General features: G+C 45.7%; 1 protein-coding gene across 5 annotated transcripts in view; it reads right to left on the bottom strand.

The window, feature by feature from the left end:
* Positions 1 to 25,000, bottom strand: part of GPRC5B (G protein-coupled receptor class C group 5 member B) — a 28,807-nt gene extending 3,807 nt beyond the window's left edge. For 2 of the 5 annotated variants that reach the window (XM_043978070.1, XM_043978073.1), the window contains exons 1-3: positions 24,697 to 24,824; positions 6,547 to 7,560; positions 1,208 to 1,320 (exon numbers count right to left, since the gene is read on the bottom strand). In XM_043978070.1, the coding sequence (XP_043834005.1) occupies positions 1,208 to 1,320; positions 6,547 to 7,552 (1,119 nt within the window). In that variant the 5' untranslated portion in view covers positions 7,553 to 7,560; positions 24,697 to 24,824. Of the gene's footprint in view, positions 1 to 1,207; positions 1,321 to 6,546; positions 7,561 to 24,190; positions 24,317 to 24,696; positions 24,825 to 24,877 lie in introns of those variants that run through there. The other 3 variants (XM_043978071.1, XM_043978074.1, XM_043978072.1) reach the window with 2 other exon arrangements.
* Positions 25,001 to 25,229: the final 229 nt, after the last annotated feature.

Raw genomic sequence — 25,229 nt, 5'->3', positions numbered from 1 at the left:
AAACAGTCATTGGCCAACCAAGGTATCCTAGGCCTGATTCCAAATCATGTTTACTGATGGCATGGAGACCAAACACTCATGACATAGATTAGTTTGGCAGAGAGCCATAAACTCGGCCTTGTGCATACTAGGGGAAGGGGAGGGGCAGAGGGAGCCCACACCTCATAAAAGCTAATCTATGATCCTGTTGATTTCTGATCTCCTGCCCAATGAATCTGTGACGTCCCACTCAAAAGTAAAAGAACAAAACATCTAAATAAAATCTAGGGTTTCCTGCGCCCATTGTACACTCACCAAAGAACCCCAATCATCAACTTATGTTGTTGGTGACCCACTGTGATCAGGCTGAGTATGGAATTGGCACATGATATAAAGAATGGAAATGTACTTGACATGTGTAAACAGGCTTATGAATGTGAACTTTTTTTTTAAAGAAGCACATAGCCATGTTTGGAAATTAAATGTGGAGATGAGAGCTCCTCTCTGGATCGCTACAGGAAAAGAATGCCATTCCAGAAAAGGAAAATGGCCACGGTCATTCTCGAGAAGACTGTTTGGCATCAGTTAAGCTAACCCATTCTTGCCACAAAAATAAAACAAGGATTTAACACAATGACAGGCCAAACCGTTGTCCTAAGGGGAGGGAAATGGTGACCTCTATGTGAGCAAGCTCTCAGAGTCCTTTAGGGATCTCTCCCCAGGGAGGTTCCCATGCTGACCCTAGGGCACACAGGTTGAGCGGAGTGGAAGGGGGAAATCTGAGCTAAGCTGAAACTTAACAAAATCTGGAAGAGATTATAATTTTAATTGGCTGGCCTTTTCAAAGGTGAATCAGCAGGACTCGGCCTGAGGATAAAGGAGAAAACTCTAGGGGATGGGGGAGTGGGTTTCCCTACAGGCTTACTTATACTATCAGGGACCACCGGTGATCTGAAATAGTCCCGAGAGAACAAGATTCTCAAACTAAACTACAAACTGACTAAATTCAGGTGAATTTTATTTTAGTTATGTGGATTGGGGTGGAGGGGAGGAGAAAAAGGTAAGCATTGCATGCATACTAGCTGCAAGTGATGATGTCATGTTTAGCTTTCGTCTTCTTAAAAAGAGCAAGCAAGTTTAAACGGTGCCGTTTATCCCCACTGAAAGCTGTTCCCCAGGACTGTACACACGGAAGCTTCCTGCCATAGCATCACATTTTGATACTTACAGTCCCACCATTTAGCACAACTGCCATCTCAGTGGGCTGATAAACATTGCTTCTAAATGGAGCACTGGGTCGGTTTGCCAAACTACCATTTCGAAATCCTGCAGTTCGTAGAGCTGAGAGGGGGAGAGAGAGAGAAAAAAAAGGGAGATACGATTTTTTTTTGGGGTGGTTGTTTTCTTCCTGATGCATCAACACCCTGCTCCTGCCCCCACGCCACACACCCTCCCCTCATCACATGCCAGGCTAAAAACAAAAGTCACAAAGAAGCTTTGTTCCCAGCCTCCCTTTGTAGCTAGTCAGGCATTTGTGGGGTTTGGAAAGTTTGTCCCTAAATTAGTAAACTGCCTGACATTTGTGGGAGAGAAGCTTGAACTCCCAGTCCTTGTTACTTGCTGACAAGTATACTCAATTCAGGTTCTGCTGTGCCAAGATGATAATATATATCTTCCCGAATACTGTTGACAAAAGGCACTGTGTCTTCAGGAGCCTACCATGTGCCAGCCGCTATCCTAGAAGAACCCTAAAGTCTCTCTGTGTTGAAGGAATTTACAACCTCCTGAAGGAGCTAACACTAAGGAGCAGTTGCCACCGTCCTAGTGCAAGCTGACAGAATGCTGGGTTTGGAGTTAAGAAGATTTAGACTCCATGCAGAACCTAGGTTCTTTGAGAGGACTGATTTTGGCATGACCTCTGTATCCTGAGTACCTAGGACAGTGCCCTGCATACAATAGGCACTAAATAAATGCCTACTGGATTAAAATCCCACCTGATACTACTATCTACATGACTGACCATGGGCCAAGTTGCCAAGCCAGAGTCTCAGTTTCTTCATCTGTAAAATGCAGAAATGTCAGGGATTCTCATTAGTAATTGTTTTGCTTAAATGGGAATGGGGTGGGGTGTCTACCCTACAGCTAGAGAGCCTAGGAGTAAAAGCTCAGGGTCTCAATAAACTGTGTGCAGTTATTTCTACAAGCAGCCAAATCATCCCTAGAAGCAACCTGAACTTCAGGGAGAGCAGACTTAGGTTTGGGGCAAGGAATTGAGGAAAAAAGAGACCCAGTCCAAGAAATACCTTGGTGAAACACTTTTTCTAGGCATCTGCTGAGAACCTGATTATGTATCCAAGCAATAAAAGACCCCTGGAGGTAGGGAACCAGGACTGGAGCTATCACTCAAGCCCAGAGGAATCAGAGTTTGCCATTCCCAATGCCCTTCCCATGGAAAATCTTATTCTTACTCATTTCATCGGTCATAACCCAGGTATCATGCTTGCTCTTGAGTGTGAGAGAGAAAGCCAAATGTTAAGCCCTTAATTTGTTTTCTGAACCAATGAATTGGGACAATTAATTGTTTGGGAAACATGAACCTTAGAATCACTACTTCCACCTATTTTTTTGTGTGGGGGTGGTGGTGGCAGTCAGGGTTAATTGACTTGCCCAGGGTCACACAGCTAGGAAGTGTCTGAAGCTGAATTTAAACTTAGGTCCTCCTAACTCCAGGGCTGGTGCTCTACCCACTGTGCCACCTCACTGCCCCTACTTCCACTTATCTTCATCAGAGAAGTAGACTCTGTTTGGCTGTGGGGAGAGCTTGGCCTTTTTTGCTCCTTTGTTTACTGATCAGAGAAGTGTGTGTAAACCCAGAGGCAGCCTGGCTAACAGGAATGGCCACTTGCGTCACTGAACCTAAGTGCTCAGGATCACATGGGTAGGAGAAATGCCTTCACTTGAAAACTTCCTAGCCTTGGGAAGCAGTCCATTTCTATCCCCATCTCCAGAGCCTTGCCCAAGGGTTTTCATTTAAGTAGGCTCTTCAGGAACTGCTGAACTGAAAGTGTTCCCAGGGCCTTGGGGCACCTGCTGCTGGCCAGGTGGCTCTAAGAGACCAACAACCAACCCTTCCAGGCCTGGAGTGCTGTCATCCACCACAGGAGCATGAGTGCTCAAACCCAGCTGCATCAAGGAAGCCCTGTATTGCTTTGGCCTCAAACAATAACAATGAGCAAGGACCAGAGTTTTTTTCCAACTTGCCGAGTAACCAAAGCTCCAAGGAACGAATTAGCCAAGGGACTAAGTGGCAGAGATGAGCCAAACCCTCGCCTTCCACCATAGCCAGAGACATGAAAGATGGTATTGCAGAGGTGGAAGGTCATTATGTACAAACTTCCTACTATAAGAAGAAAAGTGAGGCCCATGGAGGTGAGATGATATATATCAGTGGCCCATAAAACTCCCAGGTGCAGCCCAGGCCAGATTAAAATCTAACAGAAATTTTTAACAAAAGAAACAAACAAAACCCACCCATAGATAATGTGAATGTGTGATTTTCTAAGTCAATGTGGCCTGCAAGGATCTATATGAGTTTGACACCATTGATGTCTTATCATATCCACAAGAGAAGGATGTAGCCCTCGAAAGCAACTGTTGAATCTCTGGGCAATCATTTCAGGGAATTCAATGAGGTGGCCAATGGGGGAGGGGATAGACTAATGATTGAAAAAAAAACAGCTAGCATTTATATAGCATCTTACACATATTATCTCACTTGATCCTCACAGCTGTGAGGTTAAGTGCTCTTGTTCTCATTTTACAGATGAAAAAACTGAGGCAAAAAGAGGTGAAGTGACTTATCCAGGGTCAAATAGCTATTAAGTATCTGAAGCAGGATTTGAACTCAGGTCTTCTTGCCTTCTAAGTCCCATCTATCCACTACACTACCTAGCTCTTTGGTATAAACATAAAGTAGCCTTTGGCCCAGTGGGATCTTCATGTCCTAATCCCCAAATCTCTCTAGCCTCTCATCAACTGACATTCATGAAACTAAATATATAATTATTGTATTTGAGTCTCATGCCAACTCCCCTCTGGAATAGACAATTATCCCTATTTTATAGGTGAGGAAACTGAGGTCTAGAGCAGTGAACTGGTTTGCCCATAGACACACAGATAGTATCAGAAGGGATTTTTAACCTAGGACTTCTTCACTCCAAGCCCAATCCTCTACCCACTACAGCCCCTAAAAAAAAGCATGCCCTTGAAAAAGTACTGCGTCTCTTTCCTCTGAAAGGTGAATGTTTAACACATCTCTAAGGCTTCTGAAGTTGTGATTCAAGGTGCTAGATTTTTCAATGCATTTTAATTTCTTATCACTTCTGTCATGTTGGCACTGACATTAATAAGCAGAAGGCTGAACAAGGTCTCTCTCAGGGAAAAAGGAAGGAGACAGAGGCAAGCGTTGCCACTAAACCATGCCCAAGGGACTATGACTTAGTCAGGAATACACTCTTTTCCCCTGAGAAACTCTCTCCACCACAACACTGAAGTGTCAAATGGGCAAGGTGATGAGGGAGGGCAAGTGGTCGCCGGTTGCTCCTATCTCAATGAAATAAGAAGATTGAAACTGGAGAGGACCGGGTTTAACCAGACAGACCTTGCATGTTTCTCCGAAGTCAGAATTCACTGGCCTGAGGTGAGGGTTATAGAGGTATGAAGGAGCCCAAATGGAGAGGTCTTGGGCCCTGGCTCCCTGAAATTCAAGACCCCTGGGGTCTATGCCAAGAATTTCAACAGCTGGTCTCAATAGTGGCAGCAGGACAAGTACAGGAGGGTCCGTGGAAAGATAAGGTTTCTGTTTCATGGATTTATGCCTGTGGGGAGAGTCTGCTCTGCTACAGAGGGCAGGATACAACTTAGGGCAAACTTGGAGGCCTCCCTAACCACCCCCCCACCTGCCCCACAACTTTAGGAAGTCAACTTTGCACACAGACAACTGACAGGCATTTGTACTGATAGAGAAGAAACAAGGTGATCCTTAACACAGGATACATGAAAAGTCCAATCCCTCTGGCTCTCGAATACAGCCAGGGGAAGGGGAGAACACATCCCAAGACACTCACTCCCTATTTTTGTCTTCACTGGCTTGGCCCCAGAAGACTATGGATAGCGGATGAGAAGGGGCTATACATGTAAATCAGAATCATAGGCTTATGGAATGACAGCTTGACAAAAGACTTTAGACAGCGTGTCAATTTTTTTACAGTGGAAAACTAGGTCTCAGATTTGTCATGACTGCTCCAGGAGACATAAGGAGGGAGTAAGTAACAGGGCCAGGTTTCCCAGAGCCGTAAGAAAACGAAGGCATCAAGTCTGAAATATCAGACTCATTCAGAAAGGGCAGGATGAACAATGCAGAATTGGGCCTGACCCTGTGGGGATCTATCCCTTAGCTCTCAGCATATATAAAAGAGAGGAAAGCCTTTTTTTTTTTTTTGCCATTTTCTTTAAAAAAAAAAAGGCAAAGGGAGAGAGGGTCCCTACCAGCGTCTCAATCACAGGATGGGGATCTTTAGCTCTTCCTATTCTGCTTGAACTAATAATATACCACTGCAATCATAACTTCTAGTCTTTGAGAGATACACGAAGAGGCTGATTAAATGACTTGCCAAGAGTCACACAGGGAGAACGTGTCAGAGGCAGGACCCAATCCCAGGTCTTTGTAACTCCTAAACCAACACTCTCTCCATCACGCAAGCTGCCTCATCCAACAGCAGAAGCAGCTCACATGTGGGGAATGCAAACCTAGCACATTATACACATTATTTCATTTGACTTTCTTGACAACCCTGAGAATCGAGCTGGCTATTTAGTACCTCCATTGGCCAGAGAAAAAGGTGGGGTTCGCGCAGGTTATGTGATTTTCACATGGTCCCCAAAACTAATTTCTGAGGCAGGATTAAATCTAGCTCTTCCTGATTTCAAATCTAGTGCATGAGGTGCTCTGTTCACTACACGACACTGAGCTCAGGGATCCCAGGGAATATATTCCCACTCTGAGATGCATTTAAAGATTTGCTGGGTTGGAGAGGAAAGATGGGGAGGAGCCTGCCCGCTCCCACAAACCTAGTCCCATATCTGGATGTGCAACTAGTTACACAGTTCCCTGGTGCTCACCCAAGAATTTAGGCTCTGCCACTGGGAAGAATAAATGATCATTCTGATGGGCTGACTCAGCATTGCCCTGTACAACTTGTAGGGCTGAACACATCTGTGTGAGCATTCTCCTTCCTACTGGGATTCCCAGTAAGCAATTCCCAATGAACATACATTGAATATCAAGAAAGGATTTAAGGTCTAACTTCATTTACAGGTTGGTGACCTGCAAACCTATAGGTTCAGACAACTAGAAAAATGCACTTTTATTTAACTAAAGGATTTGGAACCACTTCAAATTGGCCCAATAGTTCAGCAAATGGGGTATATAGGGGACAGTGCCTAGTCCCTCATTGTCCAGTTGACAGATACCTAGAGAAGCCATAGACAAAGCTTGGTTCAAGTTACCTGCATTGTGTTCATCCATTGAAAAGGCTTTGTTTTCCATGTAGCTCCGGGGAAGTTGGACATCCTCTTCAAACGCCGTCTCCCGCATCCTGGGCTGTGACGTGTCAAAGTAGTTGGGTGTACTCTCTTGCTGTGATGGGAGGATTGAGCAGTGCACTTCAGGAATAGCATGGAAGATGACAAACACCCAGCCACTGGACACCAGGGCAATGGCCAGGGTGGGATCGCTCCACACGTCACCTCTCCTTAGCTCTGCATTGCCAAAAAGGTACATGGTCATCCAGGCCACCCAGATCAGAATGGAGAGGAAGGCGGTAAGGATGAGGCATACCCCATTCTTCTTCCACTTCTTAAATTTCCCACAGAGAGTGAAGAGGGACAAACCCAGGGTCACCACCAGTAGGACCATGTCATAAATTAAGGCCAGTGCAAAATCCATAGGCTCATAACTGCAGGCTAGCTTTTTATCCCGGACCACGTTCAAGACCAGCCACTCTGTGGCAATAATGACCTGGACCAGCATCAGGCATATGGCCATACCAGCGAGATGCCAGCCCGAGGGGCTCTTCCCATGGCGAACCAGCCTCCGGACTCGCCACGCCTGGCTGAGCAGGCACGAGAAGCACAGGGCAAAGAGCACCCCCCACAGGAACCTACGCGCTGAGCATATGGTCTCATCTTCTCGGATAATGAAGGCAAAAGTCAGTCCAAACAACCCGAGGGTCCCCAAAAGGAACAGGAAGTTCAGGCCCAGGGGCCCCTTCTTCTCTTTGTCCTTGATGAACGGCAGTCTCACCAGGAGGATCAGTATCAACAGCAGTGTGATCAGGGCCCCAGCCCCGGCCACTGCCTCCACCACGATTCCCCAGATGGCATCCAGGTCGCACAGGGACACGTACTGAGGGAGGAGGTCAAGCCCACAGCCCCTAGAGGTGCTGGCGTTCTCTGAGGAGCCATAGCCGATCACAAAGAAGAGGAGAAATGAGAGGACCAGCTGGGTTCTCATTTTTCTCTCTGAAATGGCATAAATTGGTTTTTTAAAAGAAAGGAAAAAAATCAATTAAAGACCCCATCCTAGAAATAAACAAGCTACTTTTTTACATAGTGCAGCATTTAAACTGTTTTAAAGGGAGGGAGATCCCTTACTCATTTCAAACCTTCCTCGCTCTTTCAGGAAGGCCCATCCCACAAGGAGCCCTGTAGCTTTGCTGGAGCTCCAAGCTTATTTTATTAAACATCATTTCCAATGGCTCTTCACAGTGAGCCTATTGAATTTGTGATCTGTGTCCACAGTTGTATTGAACTACCTGCAACAGCTGCTCCAATCCCTGCCTGCCTTCCAGACACCCCAAATAGCTTCAGTCCCAGGAGCTTCCACAAGTAAATGCAGTATTGACCACTTTCTTTGTCTCTACAGTCACCCCCGCCATCTCCCAGCCAATGAGCCTCAAATCCTAGTCACCTCCGAGAGGCCATAAGGGTTGATGAATTATTTATGTTGTATAGATAAAAGATGCTTTGAGCTATAGGTTGGTTTCTACCACCACCACCCCCAGTGGGACTGGAAAGGAGAGTACAGTGTGGGCATGATGATAAATAAGCCTAAGCTCTCTCTACTGGAATAAAAACCACTGCAGAAAACAGGGAACCATAAAGAGGGAACTGAAAGACAGTAGAGTACAGGGGTTACAGGGCTGGCTTTGGAAACCAAGAAGGCCTGGGTTCAAGACCTACGTCTGACACATAGCTGTGTGACCCTGAGCAATTTGCTTAAGTTCTCAGCGCTCCCAGACATCTCATTAAGACCCTACTTTACAGAGGAATTGCACTGGTGTAAAGAGTTTCCATCCCCCAATGATGAAATCTCATATTCAGAACCAAACCAGATCTGGGAGCATCATCCCTAGCCTTACCCTAAACACACATAAATTTGATTTTCCTCATTGTGAATATCTAATGTTTGCGATTCATAAGATGTTAGAGGTGTAAAAGATCTGAAGAGGTATCCTGAAGGGGGCAGTTCAAAGGAAAGAGTAGTGACTCTGGAGTCAAGGGGCCTAGATTCAAATCCTGCCTCACTAATGCTACCAGACATTTGACCTTGCTGTTGTTCAGTCATTTTCAGGCCTGTCTGACTCTTCATGACCCCATTTGGGGTTTTCTTGGCAAAGTCACTGGAGTGGTTCTCCATTTCCTTCTCCAGCTCATTTTGCAGATAAGGAAACTGAGGCAAATGGGGTTAAGTGACTTGTCCAGGATCACACAAGCTAGTTAAGTGTCTGAGGCCACATCTGAACTCAGGAAGATGAGTCTTCTTGACTCCAGGCCTAGCACTCTACTGCACGACCTAGTTGCTTGGTTTGACTACTTAATATTCCTTGGCCCTGGTTTCCTCACATGTAAAATGAGGGAGCTGGGAGTTAGTTCTAGGGTCCTCCCAGTTCTAGGTCTATACTCCCATCATCTTTCCCCAAGTTCTCCATTATCTGTGGTGAAAGGGGGCTCCCTGATTGAGGAAATTCCATGAGAACTTTCAATTAATTCTTCTCAGCAGCTGAAGAGGTCATTAGGGCTGATTCCATATTTAATAATTCTCATAACCATCACAGCACAGCGCAAATGACTTGTCAACTTTCCTATAGAATTTAATTTATAAACAGAAATGGATATGGGGCTTTGGGGGGGTGGTCACTGAAGGCAGAGACCAAACTAGCAACTAGGGAAAGCTACAGTGCAGAGTGGGGGAAAGCGAAGTATATTAGACCTTGGAATGCAAGCTCTTATGGGTGAAAAGACTGAACCTCCACCACCACCACGTGATGCACTAGGCAGCCAGGTTCAGTTACTTGCCCACTGCTATACAGTAAAGTGCAGGTCTTTCCTGTTGTAGAGGTAGCTAGGTGGCACTGCAGATAGAGCACTAGGCGTGGAGTCAGAAAGACCTGAATTCAAATCCTGCCTAGACACTTACTAGCTGTTGACCCTGGGCAAGTCGCTTATCCTATTTGCCTCAGTTTCTTCATCTGTAAAATTGGGAAGATAATAGCCCCTACCTTCCAGGGTTGTTATGAGGCACAGCGCCTGGCACGTAGTGTTATATAAACGTTGTTGTTCTTCTTCTTATTTTAATTCAAGGACACTGCTAACTGGGGAAGGGGTTTGTTTGGGATACAGCTGGCAAACACCCCACCTAGGAGTTTGCCATACCTTTCTTATGGGTTCTGCCCGATGGCACTAATCTCAACTGGGCCCATCTGAGGATGTCAGAGTGCCTAGAGCAGAGCCACCACTCCCTCCCTGTGTGACTGTGAACGAGGTCACTCCCAATCTCAGCCTTAGATGATCTCTAAGATCCCTTCCTGCCCAAACTATAGGAGGCCCCCAAGTGCATATAACACTCACTCTTAGTTCAGTCTTCAAGGTCAATAATCCTTTTGCTTCCCCTTTAAAGTGTCGACTTTATTCTTCTTTCTCTGCTCCTACTCAACCACCCATAGTAACTTTGAGTTCTTCCACTGGCTATGTAGTGTTTGTTGTTGTTCAGTCATTTCAGGCGTGTCTGACTCTTTGTGATCCTATTTGGGTTTTTCTTGGCAAAGATACTGGAGTGGTTTTGCCATTTCCTTCTCCAGCTCATTTGACATATGAGGAAACTGAGGCAAACAGGGTGAAGTGACTTGCCCAAGATCACACAGTTAAGTGTATAAGGCTAGATTTGAACTCCTGAAGGAGTCTTCCTGATTCCAAGCCCAGTGATTTATCCACTGTAGCACCTAGCTGCCCCGGCTGAAGTGTGAAGTCAAAAGAAAGAAGCCACAGAAAGCCTGGGGGAGGAGAAAGGACCAGGGAAGATTCACCAGATTGACAAAACTGGATCTTGTTCAGAGAACACCAGTTCAAGCCAACAACCAAGTGGAAGTCTGGAGCCTTTGAAAGATAAATCCCATTATGCAGGAACCCTCCTTCTGACAAAACTAATCCTGTAGCCCTGCTGAATAAGCCACTTAGGGGAGGAGAAGCAACAACATATGATGAATGTTGCATCAAAAGATCTGAGTTCTAATCCCAATTCTGCCATTTACTACCTATCTGACCTTGGACAAACCACTTTGGGATTCCAGGTGGTCTAGTACAGCAGAAGTTCCCTTGCAGTCATAGGACTCATGCATATAGAGCTTACAACAAATTCTGATCCATTATACAACCATATAAAACAAATGTTTTCTCTGGGGCCGATTCCTCTGACAGTCATTTTCTGTAATGAGCTAACCTTAGGGCTCACTGTTTGTACTGCTGGAGGAGATTAGAGAAGGTTTAACTCTGTTGTTTACATTTATTTTGTCCAGCTCTCAAATACTAACTAGCTCCCTTTCACAGTTCTCCTTCCTTACTACAAACATTCTACTTACTAAACAACCCACTCAAGATCACCCCCCCTTCCCTCCCAGAAACACACACACACACACACACGCAACAGAGGTAAAGGCTTGCCATGCTTGACCTTATTGCCTACCTGTACTGGGTTCCCTTCTTTACATTTGAACAGGGTGGTTAGTACCTCTTTGTTTCTAGGTCCAACTAAATGGGAGTTTCATTTCAAACGATGGATTCATTTGGACAAAATTTCATTACAGCAAATCAATTCTGATGTGCCTCTGGGAATGTACCATAACAAAATTACCCTACCGCATATACAGGGTGTCCCAAAAGTCTTAGTGTGGTTTTCCAAGCTATTAAGCTTAACAAGATAATTAAAAACAAAAGACTTATTACTTAAAACCAAGGACTTAAAAAAACAAAACATACTAATGTAAACAGACAGCCCAAGATTCTAATGAAAGTTGGAAGTGGATGGTGTGTACAGACTATGGGCTGAGTTACTACAAAGTAAGAGGCAGGGTAGGGCAGTGTCATCATCTAGAAAGGGGAGGGGGGTGATGGACTAGATGAACTCTTACACCTTCAGCCCTAAATCTAGTATCTTACACTCTTAGCTTAATTCTAGTTTTTCCCCTCTGTTAGGTATTTGCTATTTTTCTTGTATATATAGCTCATTTGTTCATATTTGTTTGCTTGTTGTCTCTCCTATTAGATTGTGAGCTCACTGAGGACAAGGATGGTTTTTTGCTCTTTCTGTATCACCAACACTTAGAACAGTGCCTGACACATAGTAGATACTTAATAAATGTTGACTGACTAAGCTATTGGCAGAAAGTCTCTGGAAATACCAAACTGAGCATTTTAGCCATTTTCCCAGATGGCCCAGGGTGCTCAAACAATAGCATTTGTTTCAGCTGCATCCAAAGGAAGGAGGCACCTTGGGAATTTCTTTTTTCTGGCAGCTGCTTAATACAGTCATCTGGGGAAGAACCCATCCAGAGAGCATGCTGCCTGCTGGGAATTCTTCAGAGAAAGCTCCACTGTTCTACAGGAGCTTATTGGGACAAACAGGGAATTAAGTTATGTTCAGCGTTCAGTATGGTGCACACTTATCAAGGTGTAAATAGTACCTTGCATTTATGTAGTTTTTTTAAGGTTATAAAGTCTTGATGTACATTTTGAGTGATCAACAACTCTTGTGTTATTCTTGTGGTGGCCAGGTGGCTCAGTGGATAGAGTACAGGGCTCAGTCAGGAAGACCTGAGTTCAAATTCAGCTTTAGACAATTACTAGCTGTGTGATCCTGGACAAATCACTTAACCTCTCTGTCTCAGTTTCCTCAACTATAAAATGGTGATAATAATAGCACTTGCCTCCCAGGGTTGTTGAGAGAATCAAATGAGATAATAATTGTAAAGCATTTAACACAATGCCTGGCCCAGAGTAAGTGCCACATAAACACCTACTAGCTGTGTGACCCAGGGCAAGTCATTCAACCCTGTTTGCCTCGGTTCCCTCATCTGTAAAATGAGCTGGAGAAGGAAATGGCAAACCACTCCAGTATCTTTGCCAAGAAAACCACAAATGGGGTCAGGAAGACTCAGAAAGGACTGAAAATGACTGAACAACAACTATTATTATAACCACCATTTCACAGATGAACCAAGACTCAGAGTGATAAAGTCACACAGTGGGTAAGCCCCCGAGGCAGAATTCACTCCTAAGTTTTCCAGGCTCCAGGTTTAGCACTCATGCTTCCTTTCTACTGGGCATGACCACATCTTGCATCATTTATTACTCTATGGGAAGCATTAAGCCATGACCTTGGTCTGACACAGGCACCTATGCACCGCCCCCCCCCACACACACACACACAGAGCTCCCAGGTGACAAAAGCATGGGAAGAGACCTAGGATCAAACACCACATGTTTACACAGTATATCCCAACCTTGGCCTATTTCTCACCAGCAAACATTTCAGTGACTCACTGCTTGCTTTCTCACAGCCAAGTATAGGCTGGTTTGAGGGAAGGATAAACCAGTCACCTTCCCCTCCCTCTCTGCTTCTTCTAAAACACTCCTGTGGAATTGTGGGTACAACCAGTCACCACCAGATCCAGCTGTTTCCTGAAGCCTCTGTGGGTACCCCATGTAGGGTGTAACTATATTCACCCCCAACAGTAATCTTCCGTATAAGAATGACAATATTCCCTTCCTAGAGGCAGTGTGGTGCTGTGAGCAGAGAACGGGGCTCAGACATGGGTTCAAAAACTACCTCTGACACAGACTGACAACATCCCCCAGGAAGAATCTTTTGACCTCCCAGTGTCCCAGGCAACTAAGTATGAAAATTGTAGAGCAGATGCAATCTGCCATGGCAGAGGCAATGGAAGAGGGAGTTTGCAGTTTGCTCAGTGAGATTTCTGTATGCCAATGAAATCATAGGTCTGCACAATCACCTTCCATAGATGGAGATTTGGAGTGATGACCCTATTCCCACAGGCTGGGGAGGATAGCTACTTGGCTCAGTGGATAGAATGCTGGACCTGAGTTCAAATTTGACCTCAGATACTGGGGGACATTGGGCAAGGCATTTAGCCTCTGTCTCCCTCAGTTTCCTCATCTGTAGAATGAAGATAATAATAGCACCTAGCTCCCAGGGTTGTTGTGTGTATAAAAATGAGATAATACACTATGGTTCTTGGGCCAGGACATGCTTGAGATCCCTAACCCTGGGAAGGTCCCCCTGCTGCAGGGGCTCAGGGCATTTGCACCTGTTGAGCCAAATTCTCCCTTCCTCTTGTTTCAAAGCTCACCCCCTCTCCAGGCATTCCAAGCAGTCACTGAGCTAAAAGAACATATCTATCAGACCTCCCAGGTTATCTGGAAAGAGCAGTGTCCTGCCAAGTGGTTTTGCTCCCAGCCTGCCTCATACCAACCACAGAAACTTTATCATAATTTCTGATCCTTTCCTAAAGAGGGTCCAAAACTCTCTACAAAATCATCATGCTCACAGGGATTTCTTCTTCCACCAAGATCCCTCAAAGTCTGGCCAAGGGGAGCCCCTCAAATTTTCCATAACAAAGGCCACTAGAGTCAGGCCGGAAGGAAAGGTATTAGGTGATGAGTTACACCAAAGGACAGAGCCCAAAAAAGGTTAAAGAGTCTACTCTCTAGTACAGAACTAGCTCTAGGATCGAAGACCCTAGGATCCTTTCCACAATCAGGAGATAAGGTCAGTGGTGGAGGGAGGCCCAACAAATATTACTGTAGTGTCATGTCTGACTCTTTGTGACCCCATTTGGGGTTTTCTTGGCAAAGATACCTGGAGCAGTTTGCCATGTCCTTCTCCAGCTCATTTTACAGATGAGGAAACCGAGGTAAACAGGGTTAAGTGATTTACTCAGGATCACATGGCTAGTAAGTGTCTGAGGCTAGATTTGCACTTAGAAAAAAAATAAACAATTAATTAAAAAAAAAAAAAAGGTTTGAACTCAGCAAGATGAGTCTTTTTGACTTCTGGCCCAGCACTCAATCTACTGCACCACATAAGCACCAAGCCTGTGCTAAATACTATAGATACAAAGAATGGCATGACAGTCCCTGCTCTCAAGGAACTCACAATCGGATGGGGGAAGACAATGTACACACGTAACTGTACAGACAAACTGTATACAGGAAAAATTAGAGATAATCAACCAAGAGGAAAGGCAATAGCATTAAAGGAGATTCAGACAGGCTTTACCTAGGACTTCTGATCCCAAATCCAGGGTTCTTTCCACTGCACCAAACTGTCACTGGGGGACAGCCAATTCACTGGATTGCTGCTCTGTTAGAAATGTCCAGTGTCCTCTACAACACGCCCTTCTCAGCAGCTAGGTGGCAGAGTGGACAGAATGTCTGACTTGGAAACAGGAAGAGTCGAGTTCAAATCCTGCCTTAGTCCCTTACTTGGTGTAGGACCTTTGGCAAGTCAGTTAAACCTGTTTGCCTCAATTTCCTTATCTGTAAAATGAGGATAACCTCTACCTTCCAAGGTTGTTGTAAGGATCAAATGAGATAGTAATTGCCTGGCACAGAGTAAGCACTATATAAATGTTAGCGATGATGATGGCGATGACGTTTGGGGGAGCTGCTGCCACTACAACAGCCACAATGCCAACTCCCAAGCTTACTATCAACCCCGACATTATTCCCCTGACTCTCCTCGTGCCCTCCCTTCCTCACCTGCCAAGCAGAGACCAATCTGAACCAAGGGCAGCCTACCAGCCGTAGCCCTGTGTGACTCCCTTATGTATCCTAGCTGAGGTGCTGGCTCTAGCAGTCCAGGCACTTCTGGGAGAGCTGTAAGGACATGGACAGTATGGTCCATGGGGTCACAACAAGGTGGACAAGACTGAACAACAACAAAGCACTACCCTTACCTTCTTTCACCTCTGCCTCCTACCACTACCCATTTCTCCCTATTAATCCATCAAATAGCATTTATTAAGCACCTACTATGTGCTGGGAACTGAGTTAGGCACTGGGGATGAAGACAAAAAGAAATTTCTGCTCACAAGGACACACATTCTATCAAAGTAAACAAAATGTATGATGTAATATTATACAAATATATAAGGGAAATAATATACGAGGTAAATATAAGGTAATTTGCTGGTATTATTTCCCTACAATTCTGGCAGTGTTCAAAAAGAACAAGATAAAATTCATGTCTATCAAGGCACTGTTATTTATTTACAACTATAAGTATAAAAGTTTGATGAGGTAGGAAGCTGCAATTATCGACTCAATTCTTTTTAAAAGTTATTTGTTGGTTTGGTTTATCCATGATAATAACAACTAACACTTACATGGATACAGTAATAAATCGCTTTCACCTACATAATTATTTGATCCTCACGAAAATATGAATTAGTAAGTATGTTATTCCCATTTTAGAAATGAGGAAAGGGAAGGTCAGAGAGGGTCAGAAGGCTACTAAATATTAGAGCTCAAACCGTGGAATAGTAGGTAAAGAGCGGGGTGGGGGGTGTCAGAGGATCTGGGTCATTCCTGGACCCCAATTGACTCATCGATAAAATGAGGATCACATGGTCATAGAGATGGAAGGAGTTTTAAAGACCACCTAGTCCTAATCCCTTCATTTTACAGATGAGGAAATTGAGACCCCAAAGTGGAGGTACTTGCTCAAGGTCACAGAAAGTACTAAGAGGTAGACAAAAAGAAACAACTGAACAACAAGATCTGAACCCTAGGAGGTAGTCAGGTGGCTCAGGGGATAGAGTATTGAGCCTGAAGTCGGGAGGACAGGTGTTCAAATATGACCTCAGATACTTATTAGCTGTGTAATCCTGGGAAAGTCATTTAACCCTGTTTGTCTCAGTTTCCTCACCAGTAAAATGAGCAAGTCAGGGAAAACCACTCTGTTATCTTTGCCAAGAAAACCCTAAATGGGCTCATGGAGACTCAGTCAGACTAAACAAAAACAAAAAACCCGAATACTAGGCATTGAGGGAATACTAGGCATTGAGGGAAGATACAAAAAGGGGCAAAAGACAGTCCCTGCCCTCAAGGAACTTACAGTCTAATGGGAGAGACAATAAGCAAACAAACATGGACAAAGCAAGACACAGACAGGTTAAATAGGAAAGAATTAACAGCAGGAAGGCCCTGGAATTAGAAGGGGCTGGGGAGGCTTCCAGAATTGGAACCATCCAGGGTGTGTTTTCAAATCTCAACTCAGACACACTGCCCAAGTCACTTAACCCTATTTGCCTCAGTTTCCTCATCTGTAAAATGAGCTGGAAATGGCAAACCACTCCAGTGAGTATCTTTGTCAAGAACACCCCATGGACAGTATGGTTCATGGGATCACAAAGAGCCAGATATGACTGAACAAACAAAACCCAGAGGAACCTAGTTCCTCTGATTTTAAATCCCTTTTATCATACCATTCTGCATTGGTTTTGGAGTCAGAGAACCTACCCCTGACACTACCTGTGTGACAATGGGCAAGTCACCTAACTCCTCTCTGACTCAACTTCCCTCATCTGTAAAGAGATATTTGGACTAAAGTCCCTTCTAGTTCTAAATCTATGCTACCGGGTCTTTCTGACCCATGCTCTTTCCACTATACAAAAAAGTTCCTGAATTTGTTATACCCATGAGAACATGGGAATGAGCTGAGTTGCAGGATGGCTCCATGTTACAAAAAAGTCCAATTCCATAAAGAAGTCAAGCCCTGGGTTTCATTCTGTAGTGCTTAATGCTTTTCAAGTCCTACTGAACCTCATAATAACCAGTAAGGGAGGGCTGGTAATATGCTTTTCATTTTACAGTTGAGGAAATTCAGGCCCAGAGAGATGAAGTGACTTGTTTCAGGTGACAGTCAGCACCAGTGGCGGAGTCAGCATTAGGATCTAAGTAGTGATTTAAGAGTCCAGAAATACCTGAGTTCCACTCCCTCCTTTGACATTTAATTGCTCTGTGATCCTGGGCAAATCACCTCTGAGCTTTAGTGTCCTCATCCATAAAATGGGGATAGTAACAGAATTGGTTGTGAGGCTCAAATGAGATAACAATATATGTGAAGCACTCTGCACACTTTAAAATGCGTCTACAAATGCCAGTTATTTTTATTGTATAAAAGAGGCAAAGTCTATAGCATCATCACTAATAATCATAACAGCCACCCACCCATGAAATAATCTGAAGATCAAGGGTTGGAGAATGAAGTCAGGAGACAGTGTAAATTACAGATCCCTCTTTCCTTCCACCTCCCTCATCCCCCACAAAAATCTCATCCTCTCAAAAGAGTTATTTGAATTACCCCAAATTGGGAGGTGGGAGGAAAGACAGGAGTTCCTCCCCCCTCCCCCCATGCCTTTTAAATTCCCATATTCCTGCCTGATGAGGGTTTTGGAGTCAGCACAGTGGCAGCGAATTGCAGTGGGTGATGGAAGGGAATAAGAAGCAATAAATCTGAGTATTCCTATAGAGCTTCAAAAGGTGTAATACGATGAATATGGAAAACCAGGCTAATATATTCATTACCTTTGGTATGACCTAAACTCCAGGACACCGGAACTGAGCTGAAGCTGCTTTTAACCATCCTGATTTAAACATACACACTGGAAAGAAAGGTCCACAATTAAGCGATAGGTCACGCACGAGAGGACTCAATTTTCTTGTGAGCTGTGGTTCACTGAGCTTGAAAGAAATGCAGTAAACAAGCCTTCAGAAGTGGGCTGCTTGAAGTGCCCTGTCGAGGCACCCAAACGATGCCTCTGAGCACTGATAGATGGCTTCAGGACAACAACCTTTGTTGCCTGCTGGCTCTGCAAATACTCCCTTGGTCTGAGGCTCCTCGCTTCCCATTCTCTCTATGTGTCCCCCCCCCCCCGCCCCTACACACATACACACACACATAGTCTATTTCATTCATGTCATGTAACCCTCATGTGACTGAGCTCTTCTCATGGCCAGTTACCATGGAGATGGTGGTACATGAATAACCTGTCAGGCTGTCAGGCCATCTCTTGTTCCCAATCCTTTGCCTTATTATAAAGCAAACAAGGAATCACCAGAAGAAAGAGGAGATCCCTTTAGGGCAGCGGGTTCTTAACCTGAGAGCTGGGAACTCGAAAAACAAATTTGTTTCAATTAACTGTACTTCGATGTAACTGGCTTCTTTTGTAATCCTGTGCATTTTATGAATTTTTAAAATACTCTCCTAAGAGAGTATTTTATTCAAGGGGTCCAGGACACAAAAAGGGTTAACCACCCTGGCTTTAAGAGAATGCATTCCCCTAGAATGACTAATGACCAGCCCCAGCAGAAAGATGGGGGGGCGGGGAGGTGATTTTTCCTTTGGGGAATCTTAGAACACTGAAAATAAAGATGGGTAGGAACTGATGGGGTACCTTTGGTTTTGGTGAAGTACTATACCAACACTGATGGGAGCAGAGGGGAGGAAGTTGTTCATTCATTTCAGTCACATCCGACTCTTTGTGATCCCATGTGGAGTTTTCTTGGCAAAGATACTGGAGTAGCCTGCCATTTCTTTCTCAGCTCATTTTACAGATAAGGAAACTGAGGCAAACAGGGTTAAATGATGAGAGGAAAATATATTAAGTACCTACTATGTGCCAGGCACCGTGCTAAACACTCTAGAGATATTAGCCCAATGAGCTATTATAATTCCAAAGCACTTTAAGGTTTAACAATCCTAAGAAGCATGGATTTTTTTTAAACTCCCATAACAGCACAAAGGAAACTGAGATGAAGCTTAAGTCAACTACCCAGGGCCCCAACTACTATGGACACCTGGATTCAAACTCAGTTTCCCCAACTCCAAGTCCTGTGTTCTTTTAGGGTGGATCTAGAGTCAGAAGATTTGAGTCACCTCTAATGCTTACTACCTGTTTGACCGCCTTGAGTAAGTCACAATCTCCCAAGACTTTGTTTTTCTTCCTGCTAAAGATAAGAACTAGGTGGTCCCTAATTTGTCTTTCAGCTCAGGATCTATTAACAATACGCTAAGGGACTTCAAAAGCTCTCTTCTAAGTCCCCTCTATGTTCAAGATATAGCTATGTCTTTAGATAGACACATAGCATCCTAGGATGACACACGGTATCACTTCTCCATGACTCTAGAGAAGGGCTTCTTAACCTGGGGTTCACAGGTTTATGGATAGATTTCATGGGTGCATGAACGTGGATGGGGAAAATAATTACATCTTTATTTTCACTAATCTCTAACTGAAATGTAGCATTTCTTTCAATTAAAACACACACACACACACACACACACACACACACACACACACAACACAAACCAAACACCAAACCAAAAACAAAGGGCCTTGTAAGTTTTCCCAGCCTGCCAAAGGGGCCCAGGGCGCAAAAATGGATAAGAACACTTGATCTAGGCCAAACCACCCAAAACAACAGTAAAAGAAGCCAGATACTGGCTTTCCTTTAAGAAACAATTGTTGGTCATGTATATAACCTGTATCTGATTGCTTACCATCTCAGGGAGAGGGGAGGGATAAAAATTGAACTCAAAACTATAAATAAAAATGTTTATTACTTAAAAAAGAAACAAGTGTTGGAGACAGCCAGGTTTTATATATATATATATATATGCGCCACGTTCCCTCCTTCCCCATAAGTGATATTGACCCAAGCTAATGAAGTGTTGTCTATAGAGAGGCTTTACTCCCCAGAGGGCCAATAGGATTCTTCACCCGGAGCAAAACAGCCTTAGTTCCCAACTTACCTATGTGTCCTTCTGGGACCAGGAATTTCTGCTCCAAGTTAGAAAAAAACACCCCTAATTCTTTAAGAAGGTAAAACCACAATTTTAATACCTAAGGTTTTCGGCCCCTTTCCTAAGCTTTGGCATACTTAACAATAAGAGATATCGGTTCTCAGAATGTCTATGGTGCTTAAAAATTTTTCAAAGTTCTATCATATTGATATTCCCAATCACGCAGTAAGGAAGGCTTCTTGAGGACAGGGACTGTTTGTATCTATTTGTATCCCAATGCCTGATACAGGCAACTAGGGCTAGGCCAGGAGTCAGAAAGACTTGAGTTCATCTGATCCAATTCACTTAACCCGTTTGCCTTAATCCAAGGGAGAAGGAAATGGTAAACCACTCTAGTATCTTTGCCAAGAAAACTCCATGGCGAATATTGGCATGCTATGGGGTCACAAAGAGTCAGACGCTACTGAACAACAACAACAATAACAACAATAATCATTCATTTACTTAACATTTGTTAAGGGCTTACTATATGCCAGGGATTGGACTGGGAGTCAGGGAAAGCAGTTTTGAATCACACCTGAGACTAACTAGCTGTGTGACCTTGGGCAAGTCACTTAACTTCTCTCAGTTCAGTTTCCTCATAAGCAAAATGCTCTCCAAGGTCCTTTCCAGCTCTATACCTATAATCATGGGTGCTAGGTGCTGGAGATACAACAGTCCCCCACCCCAGTCAAGAAGGTTACGCTTCAGAGTGTCCTTGCTGCCTCCCGAATTCCTTCAGGTTCTAGCAAAAGTCCCACTTTCTGTAAGAGTCTTTCCCAGATCCCATTTGGTGCTAGTGCCTTCCCTCTCAGATGATCTCCATCCTCTCCTCTAAATAGCATGCTCACACATAGCTGTTTGCATGTTGTCTCCCCCATTATTCTGAGTTCCAAGAGAACAAGGGCTATCTTTTGCCTCTTTTGTATCTTCAGTACTTACAGGTGCTCAATAAATGCTTATTGATTTTACTTGGCTGAAATATTTAATAGCGAATGGTAACTACCCAACCCACCAACCCCAAAGCAGCACCAGCTCTCCAGAAAAAGAACAAAGGGTTAAGATGGATCTCTCCTCCAGAGCTACCAGTGTTTGCATCTATCACATCAGTCCTGTGGTTTTAGCCTTTACTTGTCAGTATAGATAACAGTCAGCAAAAGACTTTAGGGCACAAATAGCTGGGCTGAATCATCAGTAGAATTCGTTACACCCTTTCCTACCATTCATTTCTTAGCTTCCTCACAACCAATTTATCTCAAACACAGGCAAAGCCTAACCTAACTCAACTCCTAGATTTAGCTCCAAAGAAATCCCTTTCGGTATGTAAATACAGTTGTGAGAATGTCTCCATGAATATGCAAAAAAGCCTCCAGCCTGTAAATAAAAGCAATCATTTAAATGCAAATTATATTCTGGACCATTCCATTCAGAGCTGGCAGGTTTCCCTGGGTTGTGATAGAGAAAATTCTACCAATTTTGAACTGCAGTTATGAAATCGGATAGTTCTGGTAGGGAACACTAATTTATTTTAAAATAACTCCTAACGTGGTTTCTGGGTCCAGGGTATTTATAAGATCCAAGGAGCACACTTTGGGAAGGACAAGAATCAGTCGGCCTGGAGTCAGAGGTGCTCAAACGCTAGGGCTTAATATATCTTTGTCTGCACATCACCCATTAGTGCCAACCGAGCACATCCTCAGATGATGGAGGTTTAAGCCCATTAATTTTGCATCCAGACACCCAGCCAATTGGCATGGAGCAACGAGGAGCCAGTAGGGCTCATCTGTATATAACCAATACCTTCCTCTCTCAGTCCACTGCTATAGCTACAACAGCTATAGCTACTCCGGGTTGCTTTGAAGTAAATCAGACTCCTTGGGAACTTCAGGTCTTAGGAGAGGCAGGAGCGAGGGGACTGATCGCAGAAAATATGTCCTCCCATTATGTGATTACAGTCTGCCATTGGATGGAAAATTCCTCACAATCTTTAGCATGTAGTTTCAGAACCACTTTTTAACATCTGTGCCTCAAAGTGCTGATATTTCTTTTTACTCCCTCCCCCCTCCCCCTTACTTCCCCCTCCCATACTTCTGCCTGGGCATCCAGCACTCCATCTGGCACTAGTACACAGTATCATCCCTTCTGACTTAAGCCCCAGGGCAATGAATAGAGAGGAAGAACAATTTGCACAGCGGTTCGAATACAAAATTGGTTAGGGACTGTGGACTCAATAATAAGAGACTCAAATTTGCATATCACTCTGCATACTATGGACGGCCACCAGCTAAAATACACTAGACTCTCCCACCCTAATTCTTTAACACCCCCTCCCCCTGAGTTGTTTTTTTTAATCCCCTCAGACTCTTTAGTGCCACAGGTCAAATTCAGGGGCCCCTTGAACAAAGAGGAGGTTAAGTGATTTGCCCAGGGCCGCACATCTGATCGAAGCCTTTCTGGGCTGCACACAAGGCCAACTTGATCCACCACTCCACAAAGCCAGCCTATGGGAGATGATTAGAACTCACATATCTGGCTGTTTTCTCTCCCTATCTCTACATAACCGAAAGACTGAGTGGTGGGCCTGAATCCCCCCTTTCTCTACATCTCAAAGCACCCTTAGTAAGGTAGTTTAGAGTTATGGGAAAGAGCATGGAATCTGAAGTCAAACCCCGGCTCAGCTACTTAAGTGTCTCAGTGACCTTGGGCGTCATTTAACTACTCAGGAGCTTCAGAGGTCCTAAATGAAGGGACTGGACATTATTAGAAGATGATCTCTAAGATCATGAGCAGGAAAGCCAGCTCTTTGAAAATCTTATGGCTGATAGCCCCACTGTACTCTGCCCTGCTCAGGCTCAAAGGATATCTGGAATAGTGTGCTCAAGGGGCAAGAAGGCAAGTTTCCTCTTGGTTTCAGAGATAATCATCTCTAGGGATACTCCCAGTCCCCCAGTACTGGCCAGAGGCTGGATGCAAATTAAATCAAACACAATTTCTGGATCAATTCCGTGCTTTTCCTTCTGACAGAGAAGCCAGATTTCCAAAGAGATTGGTAAGGAATGGCTGCATGAAGGAGTCAAAGGACCTGACCATTCTAGGGTTCATCCAAAGAGAATCTGAGCTCTATGGATGGATTTCCTAGCGCCAGTTAAGGAAACTTGAAGGAGCTGGAGTAGGGGCAAGAGTGAAGCTGCATTGTATTCAGGCCCACATTATCTCCCCCTATCCCAAGCCTGGGGAGCTGAACGAAGACGCAGAGCTGAGCTGGCTGGGGCTGGTGGGGGTCCCCGCGGTCAACAATCCTACAAAAATCCTTTCTGAGTATCCAAGGTTGGCTAGTACTCCCTCCACCATTAAGGTCCCGACCTTCCCACTGCAGGCAAACATTTCCCAGCTACCGTATTCTTCAACCAGACGTACGTACTATTGTATTCAATGACCTTCTCTCAGTCTCTTCTTCTCTCTCTCCCCTCCTCTCTCATCTCTCCCCTCTTCTCTCATCCACCCCCCCCTCCTTCCCTCTCCCCCCCCCCCCCCCCTTCTCCCATCCAGCCATCGTTCTCTTCCTTAGGTTAGCTGCAGAAAGGCACGAAGCCAGCCATACATGTTTGAGTTCTAACCTTCTCCCCACTCCTAACCCCAGGTCTCTCTGGGCTCGGGCTCTCTGGCAACCTGCCGCCAGCCCCCGAGGCCGAGCTTAAACTGCAGTCTCCCTACAAGCTCCTTCCTCAGAACTCTGCACACGCCCCCCCCCCCCCCCCCCCCCCGCAAGGTGCTTTTCTAATCACCACTGAGCTTAAAGCCTCCAGTTCGGCTTTCCCCCTTTCTTCTCCAAGTCTGCATTAGTCCGCCTCCAGCCCCGATTTCCTGCTGTTCTACGGCCCCAGTTTTCCCACTTGTCCCCAGTCCGCAGTGCCTCCCTCCCGGACAGTGCGGAGCACGTCCCGCAGCAACCTTTCTTCTGCAGGTGTGGGTCAGGCACTGGTTTCCAATGAGGGCCAGGAGATGCCTTCCCTCCCGTGAGCCAAGGATGGGCTACTGACTGCCTTCCTCCCGGAGCTTCAAGGAACTGACCCCCGCTCCAATTCCTCCGCAGGAGCTCCCCACCTCCCCCTTCATACCCAGACCCTCCCCCGCCTTTCCCGAGACAATCACCCCCCAAGCCTGGCCCCGCTCCGCCCTCTGCGGCTCCTCTCAGAACTCGGGTTGTAATGGGGCCTCTCCCCCGCTCCCCCCAAATCCCCCCCTCATCCCCGGATGGATGGTTCATCCAGTCCCTGTGGCGGCCCCTGGACGGTACAGGGAGATCAATCCCCTCCGGGATGGGGGACGCTGCACAGAGTTCTTCCCGCCCGAGAAAAAGTTTCTCTGGGGCCTGGAGAGCCGCCCCCCACCCCCCACCATCACTCCCGTCCTTCCGCCTAGGCTGAACCCCTTCTCCGCAACCGCATCTCACTCACCCGCCCCGGCGGCCCCACAGCCGGACGGCTTCTCCTGCAGCCGCTACTGAAGTCACATTTCTGCAGAGCGGGCCCCCCTTCCCTCCCCCCACCCCCTAGTCCCGGCTCCTGCTCCCCCAGATGCTCTCACTGCATTGCCGCGCACGGCCCCCCTGCTCCCTGTTGCCGCTGCTGCTCGTACCGCCCGGACCCTCTCAGGCTCCGGCTCTGGCTCTGACTGGGGCTCCAGCTCCGTTCCAGCGGCGGTCCCGGATTTCGCCGTCAGCCCGGTCCCCTCCCAGCACCCAGCCTACCCCTGGCCCTCCCTCCCAGCTCAGCCCCGCGGGCCCCAAGCCCAGCTAGCTCACTGGCTCTCCCACAGCCCAGCTCCGCCCCCGCGGCCGCCCCTGCCCCCTCCCGCCTGTCCTCAGCCCCAGCGCGGTCCGCGTGTCCCCCGATGTCTAATGTTGCTGCAAACTCCCTGACCCCCTCCCCCCACCGTGCTCCTGCCGCCCCTAGTGTGCACTCGGCACGTGAACCGCCGTCCTCACGGG

The sequence above is a fragment of the Dromiciops gliroides genome, chromosome 1 (genome assembly GCF_019393635.1).
Source record: "Dromiciops gliroides isolate mDroGli1 chromosome 1, mDroGli1.pri, whole genome shotgun sequence".
Lineage (NCBI taxonomy): Eukaryota > Metazoa > Chordata > Mammalia > Microbiotheria > Microbiotheriidae > Dromiciops > Dromiciops gliroides.
The sequence above is the reverse complement of the archived record's forward strand: the minus strand, read 5'-3'. Positions and strand labels throughout refer to the sequence as shown.